The sequence below is a fragment of the Uloborus diversus genome, chromosome 1, assembly GCF_026930045.1.
Source record: "Uloborus diversus isolate 005 chromosome 1, Udiv.v.3.1, whole genome shotgun sequence".
NCBI classification, from domain to species: domain Eukaryota; kingdom Metazoa; phylum Arthropoda; class Arachnida; order Araneae; family Uloboridae; genus Uloborus; species Uloborus diversus.
In genome coordinates this window covers 76,880,653-76,894,166 of record NC_072731.1, presented here as the reverse complement: position 1 = coordinate 76,894,166, position 13,514 = coordinate 76,880,653, and the positions used below count along the sequence as shown (strand labels likewise).

Sequence of the window (13,514 nt, the reverse complement as noted above, 5' to 3'; positions counted from 1 at the left end):
AAAGTCAGGGAGTTTTCAAATTTTGTCCTCCAAAAATTTTTTTTCCATTTTTTTCCCAAGGAATTAACTACCATGAGATCTAGTCTTCGTTTTTATTGTGATTTCACGAAAAAAATTGTAAATTTTTATCTAAACAGACGTTTGCACTTAAAAACTGCGATCGAGAAATGAACGTTTTTTTTTTTTTTTTTTCACAACGAAAAATGCGCCAAAAGATCGAAGATTTTCTTGCATGGAGTCAGTGAGGGGAACGCATTTCTTTCTACTGCCTAAAGTTTTAGATGGGTTGCCACTACATTCTATTCGGTTCAGGGTTCGTACGCTCCGGGAAAACTTGGAGTTATCATGGAAAATGACATAGTCAAAAATGTCAGGGAATTTTCCAAATGTGTCCCCAAAATTTTTCTTTTCCCAATTTTTCCCCAGAAAATTTGGTTTTATGAGATCTAATCTTCATTTTTATCGATGTATTTAAAAAAAATTGTAACAATTTTAAAGCAATGAAAAAAGTGGCGACCCAAAAAATCTTCAGCAGCCGCCATTTTTGGCTCTCAGTAGTTCCCAAGGGAAAAAAAAAATCAGGTGAACAGCAATTATGTACAAACTCAAAAGGAGAGAAGACAATTTACTGCTTCGGAAGCACAACCTGTAGATGGGAAGATCGATCGGGGAAAATAGTTTTTTTTTTTTTGATCGGAAAATCATTTCAGCTACGTGTGAAACGCAGTCGCCATCTTTGGTCATTCACAAGATGGATGTAGATACGATCCTAAAATGCCTAAGTTTAGAAACAAAGCAGAATTGGATGTTTTCTTTAATTGAAAACTGATGAAAATAACAAAAAATGGTCTTCAAATTGTTTTTCTATTGTTATTTAAAATAATTTTCTTGAGAAATAAAAAATTTTGTTCTTAAAACTTAATCTTATCCTGACTGCCTCGGACGCAAATGTGATAAAAACTTTTCAATGAAATGTAGTTTCATGAAGATTAATTATTTTTTAATTGTCTTCATGCGACAAATTAAAAAAGTTATTTCTTATTTTTGGGCATAGCCGCCATATTTGGTCATTCCCAAGATGGAAGTACACAAGACTTTTTAAGTGCCTAAGTTCCCGAAAACGGCATTGGATGTTAATTGCAATGCAAACTATTGAAAACAACACAAATTGTGCCTTTTTTCCGGATAATTTGTAATTATTTTCTGGAAAAATGCAAAATTTAATCTTTATAACATTTTTTTGTTTTAATTGATTTAGACTCTTATTTGCTAAATACTGATTATTTTTCTTTTATTGTATCCTTTTAAGGATTATTAATTATTTATTACTACTTTTATACTACAAATCCAAAAATCCACATATTATTTTAAATTTTTCACTTTGTCGCCATATTTGATCGTTTGCACAATGGAAATAGACTTAAACTTCCAGAAACAGAATTGGATGTTTATATCAATGAGTAACATTGAAAATAACATTAAAATGTGCAAAAAGTTGTGAATTTTTGAAAATTAACTAATACTTTCTGGAAAAGAAAATTTGAAATTTTAATGTAAGCGTCCTTTAATATGTGAAAAAAAAAAAAAAAAAAAAAAAAAAAAAAGATTATTGGCATTGGCCTATGATCGGCGGATGTTGATTTTTGTTACTATGCATTACATGGTATGCCAATTGATGCAACAAGTTAACCATATTTATACTAAAATTTAGCTTTGCATTTTGCTCAATATGTTTTGTGTAACCTACTTATAAGAAAATAAAAAGTATTATAAACCAAAAGCAGATGCTAAAAGGTTGCTGCAGGACTACAGCAAAACGCTATAATATTACGCGTGACATCAAAAAAACCCTAAAATAAGTTGAAAGTACTCTGTTTTCAACAAATAGTGAACAAATTAGAACAATTTTGAACAAAATGTTTAAAAAAAACTTAAAATTTTGACAGAGAAAACAAAGGAAAAAAATCTAAGTTTTTTTTTTTTAATCTAAGGGGAGAAGTTTCAGTTCTTCTGCATTGCAACTTTAAACAATTTTAATTATTTTGAAAATATTGCTATTTAAACTTAAATTTTTAATGAAGCGAGTAACCTGGAATTTTCTAAAAAACAACCTGGAAAACCTGGAAAAGTCAGGGAACTTTTTTTAACCAAAAGTGTATGAACCCTGCAAATGAATGTTGAGTTTTTTTTCAACCCGACCACACATGGATATGGCCTAAGAACGTATTAACACCCGAAATATCCATTTTGATGATCCCCGAATTATTTACAACGAGTTTTCTTGTGACGTATGTATCTCGCATAACTCAAAAAAGGCATGTCCAAGAAAGTTGAAATTTAGTACATAGACTCATGGTGGGGCCTTGGTTGTGCACCTCCTCTTTTGGTTGCATTTGGATGTTCCTAAGGGGGTCTTTTACACCTTTTGAGGGGGGGGGGATCATTGTTAATATCAATGCAAACTCAAGTGGTGTTATAATTTGGCAAACACTTGACAACATATCGCCAAGTTTTTTGCCAACTTGGCGACAAATTTGGCCTCTTTTTCTTAAATTTTAAATTCTGGTTTCATTTTGGCCACTACTGGCGATATTTAGAGAGTTAACCATTGATTCACATTAAAATGTCCAATATTGGGAAAATCTTAATATGTAAAAATCTGTGCGTACGTTTGTCACCATAAGGCTTTTAAATGGCTGGACCGATTTTGATCAAATTTTCTGTAAGTAATTAACTTGTGGCAAGCATGGTTTCGAAGTGCGATGGATCGAATTGGAAGCGTTTTTGTTAATTAACTAATTAATTAAAACATTGGATTGTAAACTCTCCCAAATGATTAATATTTATTTTAACCTTTTGTTGAGCGAGAACTGAAATAAATATTTAACCCGTTGCCAAAGGACAATAAGAAAGCCAGCTCTGCTTTTTATAATGAAATTTCCTACTGTAATATGTCAATTGAGAATAGATAAAACGTAGAAAGATAGAGTGAAGCCTTCATTTCTCTTGAAAGGAACGATTTTAGGTCCCGTGATATATTTTTAAGTAAAATACTGTAATGTTCACGCAAAACGTGTGTTCTGTCGTCGTAGTTGCACCATGTGACCAGATCGGTTCTTTAGGTTTTCCGAAACAAATGATCAGAAAGTACCGTACCTAGCAACATTTGTTTCTTGGCTGAAATCCATCTGAGTTTTGGCACCAATGTCAAGAATACTTTAAGGATTATCTAAGTAATCAGTACATTATTAAAGGAAAAGGCGATGGAATTGAAAGACGAAACAAATTTTATTTTCTTCCAAAAAAATTTACAGCAGGGTAGTTCTGTACACAAAAGATCACTGCAGTGGAAAATCTTTATTTTTGACGGAAAGAACAAATTAGGCAATATATGAAACTTAAAAAGTTTTTGGTTCAAAAGATCGGACCACTAATCAGTCGGAGCTGACTTCTCTCACTGATCGGCTGGATTACAGTAACGTGGTGACTTGGTGACTTTGGCTATAAACAATAGAGTTGCGGGATCATTTGTTTACATTTTAAAGATCTTGTTAAAGTAATTTTTTGTTTATTTGGTGAAATATTTCAAATTGCAAAGAATTGTTTTTCGTTTTTAAAGAGATTTTAGTCATTTTAGTTGAAGAATGTTTATTTTGCATCGAGAGGGGTGGGGGAGGGATGAGGGATTTTCGCTTATTCAGAGAACTGTTTTTACGTTTATCATTTTTCTAAACGATATACTTTCGATTGTTTTATTCTTTTTCATATGGGGGATGTTGCAGTGAGATTTCCCGTTTGTTCTAGATTTGTAGTTAGATTTTTTTCACTTAATATTTGAAGATGTTTTTCATCTTTTGAGTATCGCTGAAAGAACAAACCGTCAAGTACGAGAGAAAAAATAGTTAATAGAACTGCTCAGTGGGCATTAGATAAATCAAGTTGTAATAAATATACAAATTCTGAAATCATATGGGTTTAAAACATTTTTTTACTTCTTTTTTTTCCACAGAACGGTTCAAACACCAGTTAGTTTATTGAAATTTTTTAACTTTTCAATTTGCGAAGTTTGAACAGAACAACGTCTGTAGGGTCCTCTAGTTAATCTGTATAAAACTTTTTTTTTGCTTCAGTTCGCAACAAACTTAGGGTAAAAATATTTAAAGTTCCTTTTCTTACTCAAAGGCTTTATTATCATTAAATTGGCGTAAAAGAAAGTTATGCGATTCACACATCAGCTCATTTTTTCTTTACACCAACGCATCGAACCTCGATATAGGATTCACCACTAGAGACCAACCGTACGCCGACTGAATGTTTATTTTACAAAGCTTGCATGCTCTTTCTCGCTGCCTGCCTGTATGTTGCTTACTTTACCTTGCTTGAATGTTCCTCTTACGTGATTCAGGCCATGTAAAATAAACAAGAATACAGTGAAGGAGGAACCTTTCATTTGCACAAGATTAGACCATTTGCTCCTTTGTCTTGACTCTTTGTTTTTCAAGTAATTAGCATACTATAATCATGATTTCAAGAAGAAATCATTATATTTTAGGCCTCATTTCAGATAAATTTTGGATATGCCTTCAAAGTAGTTACCTTTTCACGTTTTTAGTTTAGTTGCTCAAATGGTATGTTAAATTGAAACTTTTTTTTGTTACATCGTATTATCTGTGGATTGTGCTCAGATTTTTTTTCCGCAGACCGATTTTAGGATCTGTGGATTATAGGCCGCCCGTAGATAATAAGTAGGAAAATAGGGTATAATATTTGCTCAAAATTTGTTTAACATGGTGATAAGTGCTTCATGTTTTTTTTTCAGGCATTTTTTGAGCCATGTCTGCTGAACAGTACCCCCCTCCATATCCTGGCTTTGCTCCTTATGTCGCTCCAGGAGCTGGACCATATCCTCAGCAGCAGTACCCTGGGGGAGATGTCTATCCAAATCAGCAGTATTCTGGTGGAGGAGCTTATCCACAGCAGCAGTATCCCGGAGGAGTAAATCCCCAGCAAAACTATCCGAATGCTGGGCCATATCCACCACAAGGCTATCCAAGTGGAGGAGCATTTCCCCAACAGCAGTACCCTACCTCTCCTCAGTATCCTAGTCAACAGTACCCAAAGCCTCCTGGACAAGGTTTGTTTTTTTCTTAATGCAACATTTTCTTTAAAAAAACGTTCGATTTTGCCTCCATTTTTTATTTTTCAAAATAGGCAATTTTTGTTAAAAGTGAGAATTTTTTCGAAATACCTGAAAGAATATGAATGACTTCTTTAGAAACGACATATTACTCTGTGTAATTTAGGAAGTTTAGTATGAAAGCAAACTTCAAAGTTGAACTGTCATCTTACATGTGGGGTAAAATTTCCAAAATGTTTTTCGGAATAAAAGTAAAAAGGACTCTCGAAAATCTGAATTTTTTTTCTTATTTTAGTTTAACTAAAAACTAAAGAAATAATACTGACACATTTTAATGTAACCCTCAGGTAAATGGTGGAATCAATTGATGTTTTGGTAGTGAAGAAGTTCTTGTATGATGTGTTACTATATTCATTTTAATTATTTAATGCAGAGGCAATTGCCGAACATGTCTGGAACAACCCTAATTCTAACAAGCAATTTTGGAGTAGCTTCGGCCTAAGATAAACCTGATTTTTAAGAAATATGACAGATTATTCTGATAATAATCTTCCTTTCAAAACATAATCAATATTTTAAGGAATAAAAAATTATTTTCTTTGCTTCAAAATATCTGCCTGCCAGAAAAACTGGAAGACCTAAAGTTCTGAAAATAACATTGATACATTCTTAGGGTGCTTATATAAATTTGAAGTTTTCAATCCAATTTTTTAACTTTTTTCTCTAGGTAATTTTGGTCCTTTCGTTCCACCACCAGCAGCAGTGCCAATGCACTTTCCTGCAGCTACTGATTATCCCAAAGATGAAACTACTGAAGTTACTGCTGGATGGTCAGGATTTTCAGATAAAGCAGTCAGGGCTGTCTTTGTGAGAAAGGTTAGTGCATTAATACTCAGCTTTTTAAAATATTAAGATGTTCTTTTACTGCTTCCATCATTCAAATAAATTCTTAAAACTAAAATTTTTGAGGGATTAGAATTCACTTATAGATTGTTTGGATGTATCATTCACTTGTCAATCCCTTAAATTCATAAATTAAATTCATTTTCTTTATTTATAGGTGTATTTAATTTTGATGGTTCAGCTTTTATTTTCATTGGGTGTTATAGCATTATTTGTTTTTCAGTAAGTATTTTACTCCTCTCTATTAATAATAGTGCATTCTAATTATTTACTCTTATTATTAGAGTAAACTCCCAATTATCCTCGAAATTGAGTGGCACAAACCACAAAAGGGCTAAAATGAGGGACAAGTAAGGTGAAAATTGTCCTTCTTCAAAAACTTGGCTGTATTAATGCATAATACTTTCTACAGTAAAAATATATACAGTACTGTTAAAATGTTTTGTATTTTTGCACAACAGAACATAACATCAATCAAGAATAAGTATATATATGATGTAGCAAGCATAAAAAAGAAATATGTAAGCAAATAAATAAATGAAACAAAAACAACAGAAAAGAAGAAAAAACAGCGTCAAAAAAGAAAAAAATTGCAGATTACTGCAGACACGTGTTTCGGCATTACAGGGAATGCAAAAAGTAATGAGCTTATGGATGAAAAGACCTTCGACAAAAGTTTAGCTTTTGTCAGAGGTCTTCTCGTTTCTTCTCTATCTTTCATTCCATCACTTTAACACTTTAAAAATACTGTTAGTTTATTTTTAGGAAAGTTTTTTTTTTTTTTTTTTGCACCCTAGTGTCTTTAACCTTCTTGATTTTGATTTATACTTGATTGAATACAGTTTGTTCATTTTTTGGGTCATTTTAGATTGTTAAAAAGTGTTTATGTATATATTTTAACTAGTGTCTTCTAGTGAGTTCTAAACTTTTCTGTTTTTGCACAGACAAGTAGTGTGTTTCTGGTTATTTACTTTTTATCAACTTAATATTTCTTCTCTTTTTAAAATATTTTTCACCTTTTTTATAGTTTTAAATCATTAAAAGTGCCCGCTCCCCCCCCCCCCTAAATTTTTAGCTTAACAAAATTCACTGTAAATAATTTTTAAAATGTTACAGTGAAACCTGTGTGTATAATTATACATTCTATTACGATAACCTGTCTATAACTTTTTTTTTTGGCCTCAGTAAAATTTGAACAGGAATAATCAAACTGTCTATTACGATACTTTTTTTATGTCTCAATAGTATCATTGTAAACAAGTTTTACTGTAATTTCATTTGAAATTATGTTTTATAGTTATTTTTCTTTTCATTAGTAGATGAATACCAAATTACTTTACCTTTACCCTCATCCTGAATAGTTCTCCTTCCTTTAAAAGATGTCCCCCCCCCCATTTTTGTGTTTTTCCTTTTGTCCTTGTTTTTGTCTCTGTTCTGTTAGAAATGTTTCATAATTATTTTTCTGTTTTTTACTTTTTTGGCTTGTCATTCAAAATTTAAAGAATGCTTTTACGTTTGTGTGCTTATTTGAACAATTTTTTTTTTTCAAATTGTAGAAGTTTTATGTCTTTTACTCCTTAAACAATTTCTCTTCTTTAGCACCTTTTTCGAATTGAAACAAACGTTTGGTGCAATATAGCCCACTAAGGCTCTTATGCCAAAAAAAAAAAAATCAAACCAAATTACTTTCTCCATACATAAATTTATATTTATGTATGCTTTTGTCAGATGTCTTTTCATCCATAAGCTCACTATATTTTGCATTGAAAAAGGCATTCCCTGAAACGACAAAACATCTCTGCAGTAATCTGAATTTGTGCTTTTTAGAGGTTCTTACTTTACGTTACTTTACTGTTCAGCACAAAGGTATTTATTTATCGTACTTGCATGAGTCAGCTTTAAAACCTTTTTGCGCATGCAATAAGACCTGTTTGCAGCCCATGAAAAATTAAATAACATGCAAAAACCAGGTTAAGAAATGTGGAAATGTATTTGTACATTTAACTTTAAAGTTGAATGTACAAATATATTTCCATGTTTCTTAACCTGGTTTCTGCATGTCAATAAGGTTATAAAAGATAAATATATTTTCTCCTGCCAATAACAATTATTTTAAACTTGATTGTTTCCCCTTGGCGTGTGTCATCATATTTGTTGTATTTGTATATTATCTTAACATAATATACAAAAAATATTTATTTACTTTTTATTTTTTCTTCTGAAAACGAAATTCACGTTAGTATTGGTTCCTTTTGGACGTGTGTAATCATATCTTTTCCTATTCTTTCCTACTTTTTAAAATTGTTTCCTAGTTTTCCGATTTTTGTGATTCCTTATTTTCCACTCCCCCCCCCTCCCCCCGCCAAAAAAAAAAAAAAAAAAACAAAATTTTGGGGTCTGTTTTTATTGTACAATAAATATATGAATTAAACTTACCTTTCAGTCAAAATTGTTCCAAATTAGCTGTATATTATGTTGCTGCATATTACAAACAAAGCTAGTATCTATTTCGCTAAGTATGACTCTTTTTTTGTTACGCCAAAGTTTGTAAATTTTTTTAATTTCAGTCAGTATATGGTCAGTATTTAGTCAGTATATGGTCAGTATTTAGTCAGTATATGGTCAGTATTTAGTCAGTATATAGTCAGTATTGGTCAGTATTCTATAAATTTTGGTCCGTAAAGTCGGTATTTTTGACCCTCCAAGCAGTTTTACCCCCTGTTTCCTACATATTATATTTTTACCACCACTACTGTGGAAAATGTTAAATAGCTGTTGTATTGTGAATATTATTTTTGCCTCTTTACTATTGAACTTACTTTTGATTCCTGAAGACAAATTTAAATCATTTTGTATTTTTCAGCCCAAAGGTTAAACTGTTTGTGAGAAGGCATTCTTATTTATATTACGTTTCATAGTAAGTATATTTGAGATTAGATATAATAATTGTTAACATTTATATTATTTCTTTTGAGTATATTTTTCAACACTTGCATATTAGAAACAACAAACAAATACAGTCGAACCTCCATATATTGTTGTTTTCTGTATATCAAAGTCCCAGCGAATTTCCATGTCCATTACATAGAAAAAAAATTTCTATACATGGAAAAATATCTCTATACATCGAATTTTTTTCCAGACATTCGTAGATTTTTCTTTCCACTTTAGGCTGTTTGTCTCAAGAAAAATGAAGGTTAGTGGAGAACATTATGTTCGCTAAAGGTTGATACAAAACTCATAAGGAATCTGAGATTGAGGGGGGTGTAGATAGGTCGCTGTTCCGTTGTGGAGTTTTTAAATTCCCTGAAGTTTATTTCAAATCTTAGTTGCAACCAGTTATATGGTAAAATCAGTTTCAAGTTATCCCTGTTGTCTGTTGATTATCATTCCAAATCTTTTTCGCTTCAGTGAAAATCATTCAAGTTAAGTAGATTGATTTTTTACTTTTCTCTCGATTACATTGTCAAAACGAAAGTCCCCTAATGTTGCGGATCAAGTTGAATTGCCGAAGAATGAAGATGTATGAAGGCACAAAAATGTTACCTCTGGAAAATACAGTATTTCCACAAGCAGAGTGTTAGAAATCGGCGAGCTGTACTGAAACTTACAGAAAAGTTTCACTCAAAGCATGAAACTGCATGGCATTACAGTTGGTTTTTCTAGAAACTATGCAGTGCTCAATAAATGTTTCACACTTATTTTTTTAATTATCAACTTTCATTTAATCCGATGCTTGTATAAATTAGAAATTGAGTTTCATACGCGAAAATTAGCTTAAGCTTTAATGTTTTAGGAGATTTTTGTGATAAACTAAGATTGTTTCTATGTATTGGAATTTCTATATATCGAATTTTTCGCCGCAGATTTTCTACTTTGATATATGGAGGTCCAACTGTATGTGAAAATTATTAGCATTGTAGAAAACTGGAAGTTTTTTGTGTGCTTTTTTTTTTCTCATGGTGGTTCAAATCAAACTATTGGTTGTTTGAAAAATTTATTGAATTTATCTTCACATGTGGATTGTTTTATGTCTAGAGTATCAACATTCATTCAGAACAATATTTATATTAAAGATTTATGACTCAATTAGTTTTCAATAACTTTCTGTTGTAATGAAGCAGTTAAAGATGAGCCAAATCTTAATATATAAAAATCAATGTCCTGAGATAACATATATACATATATATATATATATATATATATATATATATATATATATATATATATATATATATATATCAACGCACAGCCGAAACCGCTGAAGCTTCAGACTTGAAATTTGGCAGACATGTCCGCATGATTGCGAAAGTAACCACTAAGAAAGGATTTTTCGAAATCTCAATTAGTTCGGGAGAAATTAATTAAAACCCCTTAATTTCTGCGAAATTGAAAACCTGTCATTGAAATTCAAATCCCTTATTTTCGAAGGCTTTCCTCCATTCAAATCATTATTCAGTACTTCATCTCAACTTTTGGTCGATAGCGAACTATAAATTTGATATTGTTTTTGTTTCTCACGTGATTCTTCGAGGCTTTTCTCAAGTCAAATCATAATGTTTCTGTCTTTTGCTTTTATTTTTTCAAAACTAGAAACAAAGTTTTTAAGAACATCATCGCAGGCAGACTATCCTTTTGAATTTAGAAGAGTGCAGTTTCCTGTTCAAGTTTGCTTTGCAATAACCATTAATAAGTCACAAATACAGACATTAAAAGTAGCAGGGATCGATTTAAGAGAAGACTTTTTTTCACACGGCCAATGTTATGTAGCTTGCTTCAAAGTCAGTTCATCAAGCAGCTTAATAATTTTAGCACCAGAAAAAAAAACTAAAAATGTTGTATACAAAGAAGTTCTTGCTTAAACATAGGTATAACAATAAAATGTAGATGGCCTGTGTTTGCAAAGATAATCAATACTTTAAAAGGATCGTTTATAACAGTTAAAAATCGGTTAGGGACAAGGGCATATATATATAAGGTGTCCAGGGTCCCCGGGATCCTCCCCAAATTAGAAAAAGTTATAGGTAATAAGTAATTATTATAGGGGATTTTCGAAACTAGGTGCACCAAGCACTGTTAACCCCTGCTAATTCCATTACCGAGCAATGCCGGGTACGGGAATGCTAGTGTGTCAATAAAAAGTAAAATATCCTTTGTTCACAAATGTTTGCTTGAAAAAGTTGTTCAGGTTTGGCACGCACCTGTTAAATATGGAAAACTTAGGATTGTCAGGGAAAATGAAAATCACCTAAAATGGTCAGGGAAATGTCGGAAAAAGTCAAAAATTATTGAAATTTCTGGAAATGTCAGGGAATTCGTACCCAATTTTCCATCTGATGGGTGAAACTGCTGCAAATGCGACATTTACCGCAAAAATGCGGTAAATTCGCAATTCCAGGTAAGCAATTTTCCTGATAGTTGAGAGGAAGAAAATTAAAACTCATTTAAGTACTGAATGGAATAAAGCTAATTTTTAAAAAATACAAAAATCTTTTTTTTTCTTTCTTTTTTTTTGGGGGGGGGGGGGGGGGGGGATCAAGCTTTTCTTAGCTGGAAATTGCTAGTATTTTCTGCAAAGGTTGGGTGGTTTGACTAGTATTTTAATAGCCTTTATTCTGCAATTTTTTCTTTCTTTTTCACCAATGATCATAAAAATTTAAAGTCTCAAAATTTTAGCTTTTATAAGTTAAAACTGATTCTTTTAAAAACATACCAACATTGAAAGTAACTTTGCCGAAAATTGCTTAGTGTGTTTGAGATTTCAGTCCTTATGCATTCTTCAAACTTTTTCATTCAATGGTTGAAAGTTGTTTTAATAAAATCTATGATTAAAATAGCTTTATTTGTTTTTGCAGACTTTTAACTGTTTCAGAATTAATTAGCAATTACATATTTTTGTGAAAATACTGAATTGTAAAAAAAATGAGGAGCATTTAATTTTTTAGTTCTTCATTTGTTTTTTAAAGCTAAGGATTTGTAAAAAATCTTTTAAAACTAAAAATAAGTCTTTTTTAGAAGAATGTGATAAATTATTTTATTCTCATGTATTAAGAATATAAATTTTAAAATTAATCATTATTGCAGAAAATATTCAGCTTTTTTTTTTGAGACAGAATCGACTATGATTTTTATAGATCCTTGCTTGCCAAAGAAAGATTTGTTAGGATTTATCCCTTTATCACATTGCTGATAATTTGTTCACAGAATAGATGTTGATGTTTTGGAAACTTCGCAGTGTTTTTTTTATGGATGTTGCAGAGTGTGCAAGCGCATGTTGGTCAAAATTTTGAAGTAAAGGTCTTGCAGCGTTAAGGTCTGAATGAAGGAAGACTGAAATCAAATGAGATTTCTTCAGTTATGCTAGAATGGTCCTTAAAACATATTATCTAGCTATAGGAAAAGGTTGCAAAGTAAGAAAAAGAGTTTTAAAAAAAAAGAGCTAAGAAATAGAATGCTTGCATTGAAAGGGAAACACACTTATGTGCAATTCAGTTGCAGAGATTTAAAAATAAAAGTATTACTAATTGGAAATATCTGTTCTTTCAAATTCTTCCAAAGCATTTGTAATTTAATTTTAAGTTTGTCTTCATTGAACCCAAATTTTGATAGCAATTATTGGTAATATTTTAAAGCATTATTTGGTTTATAAAGTAGGTTTATTTACAGTAAACATTATATTGTTTTGCTATTAAATAATGTAAGTCAACATTGATTAACCTGGAATTTTTTTCTAAAATCGACTGGAAAACCTGGAAATGTCGGGGAATTTCATTCTCGAACTTTCGTGGCAACCCTGCTAGTTGTATGCAATCAATTTTCGCTAACTTGTGTTTTAAGTTCTTATTTTGAACTAGTGGTACCTGCACGACTTTGCCCCTAGTAAAAAATTAAAAGGTCATTTAGATCGCCTGTATATTTACAAACAATGGATGATGAATTTCTCGCCTATCGGCTATGTTCATTCGCTCTCCCATTCTCTGTCATGATAATTTCGTAATTTACTCATCCATCTTATGATAATTTTGCTCCGGAAAATGTTCTTAAAATTGAAATAGAAAAAGAACAAAATCAAATTTTTCGAAAAATCGCTTCGAAGTGCACACCTTTATGCTACAAACTTTGTGCCAAATTTCATGAAAATCGGCCGAACGGTCTAAGCGCGTCACAGAGATCCAGACATCCTGACAGAGAGACTTTGAACTTTATTATTAGTAAAGATTAACATTACTCTTTTTTTAATATATGTATAAGTATATATTTCACTTCAAGTTTCTTTCCTTTGTAGTGCTATATTTATTGGAGTATATATAGCTCTTGCTTGCTGTGGCAATCTAAGGTAAGATAAAATGTTACTGAATTAGAATTTTGTCTATTTCTGATCTTGTTATAAAAAAAGGGGGGAGAGGGTAGGTATATCTAATAGAATAGAACATTTGTTATAACCAGACAGCCATTTTTTTTAGTTTGGGCAAAA

The 13,514-nt window shown here is 31.4% G+C and overlaps 1 protein-coding gene across 1 annotated transcript in view; it reads left to right on the top strand.

Moving 5' to 3' along the window:
* Window positions 1-13,514, top strand: part of LOC129234662 (protein lifeguard 1-like) — a 90,104-nt gene that overhangs the window by 37,601 nt on the left and 38,989 nt on the right. Inside the window, exons 2-6 of the mRNA XM_054868704.1 lie at window positions 4,820-5,134; window positions 5,865-6,013; window positions 6,198-6,262; window positions 8,904-8,957; window positions 13,326-13,376. Of these exons, the coding sequence (XP_054724679.1) occupies window positions 4,834-5,134; window positions 5,865-6,013; window positions 6,198-6,262; window positions 8,904-8,957; window positions 13,326-13,376 (620 nt within the window). The 5' untranslated portion in view covers window positions 4,820-4,833. The remainder of the gene's footprint in view (window positions 1-4,819; window positions 5,135-5,864; window positions 6,014-6,197; window positions 6,263-8,903; window positions 8,958-13,325; window positions 13,377-13,514) is intronic.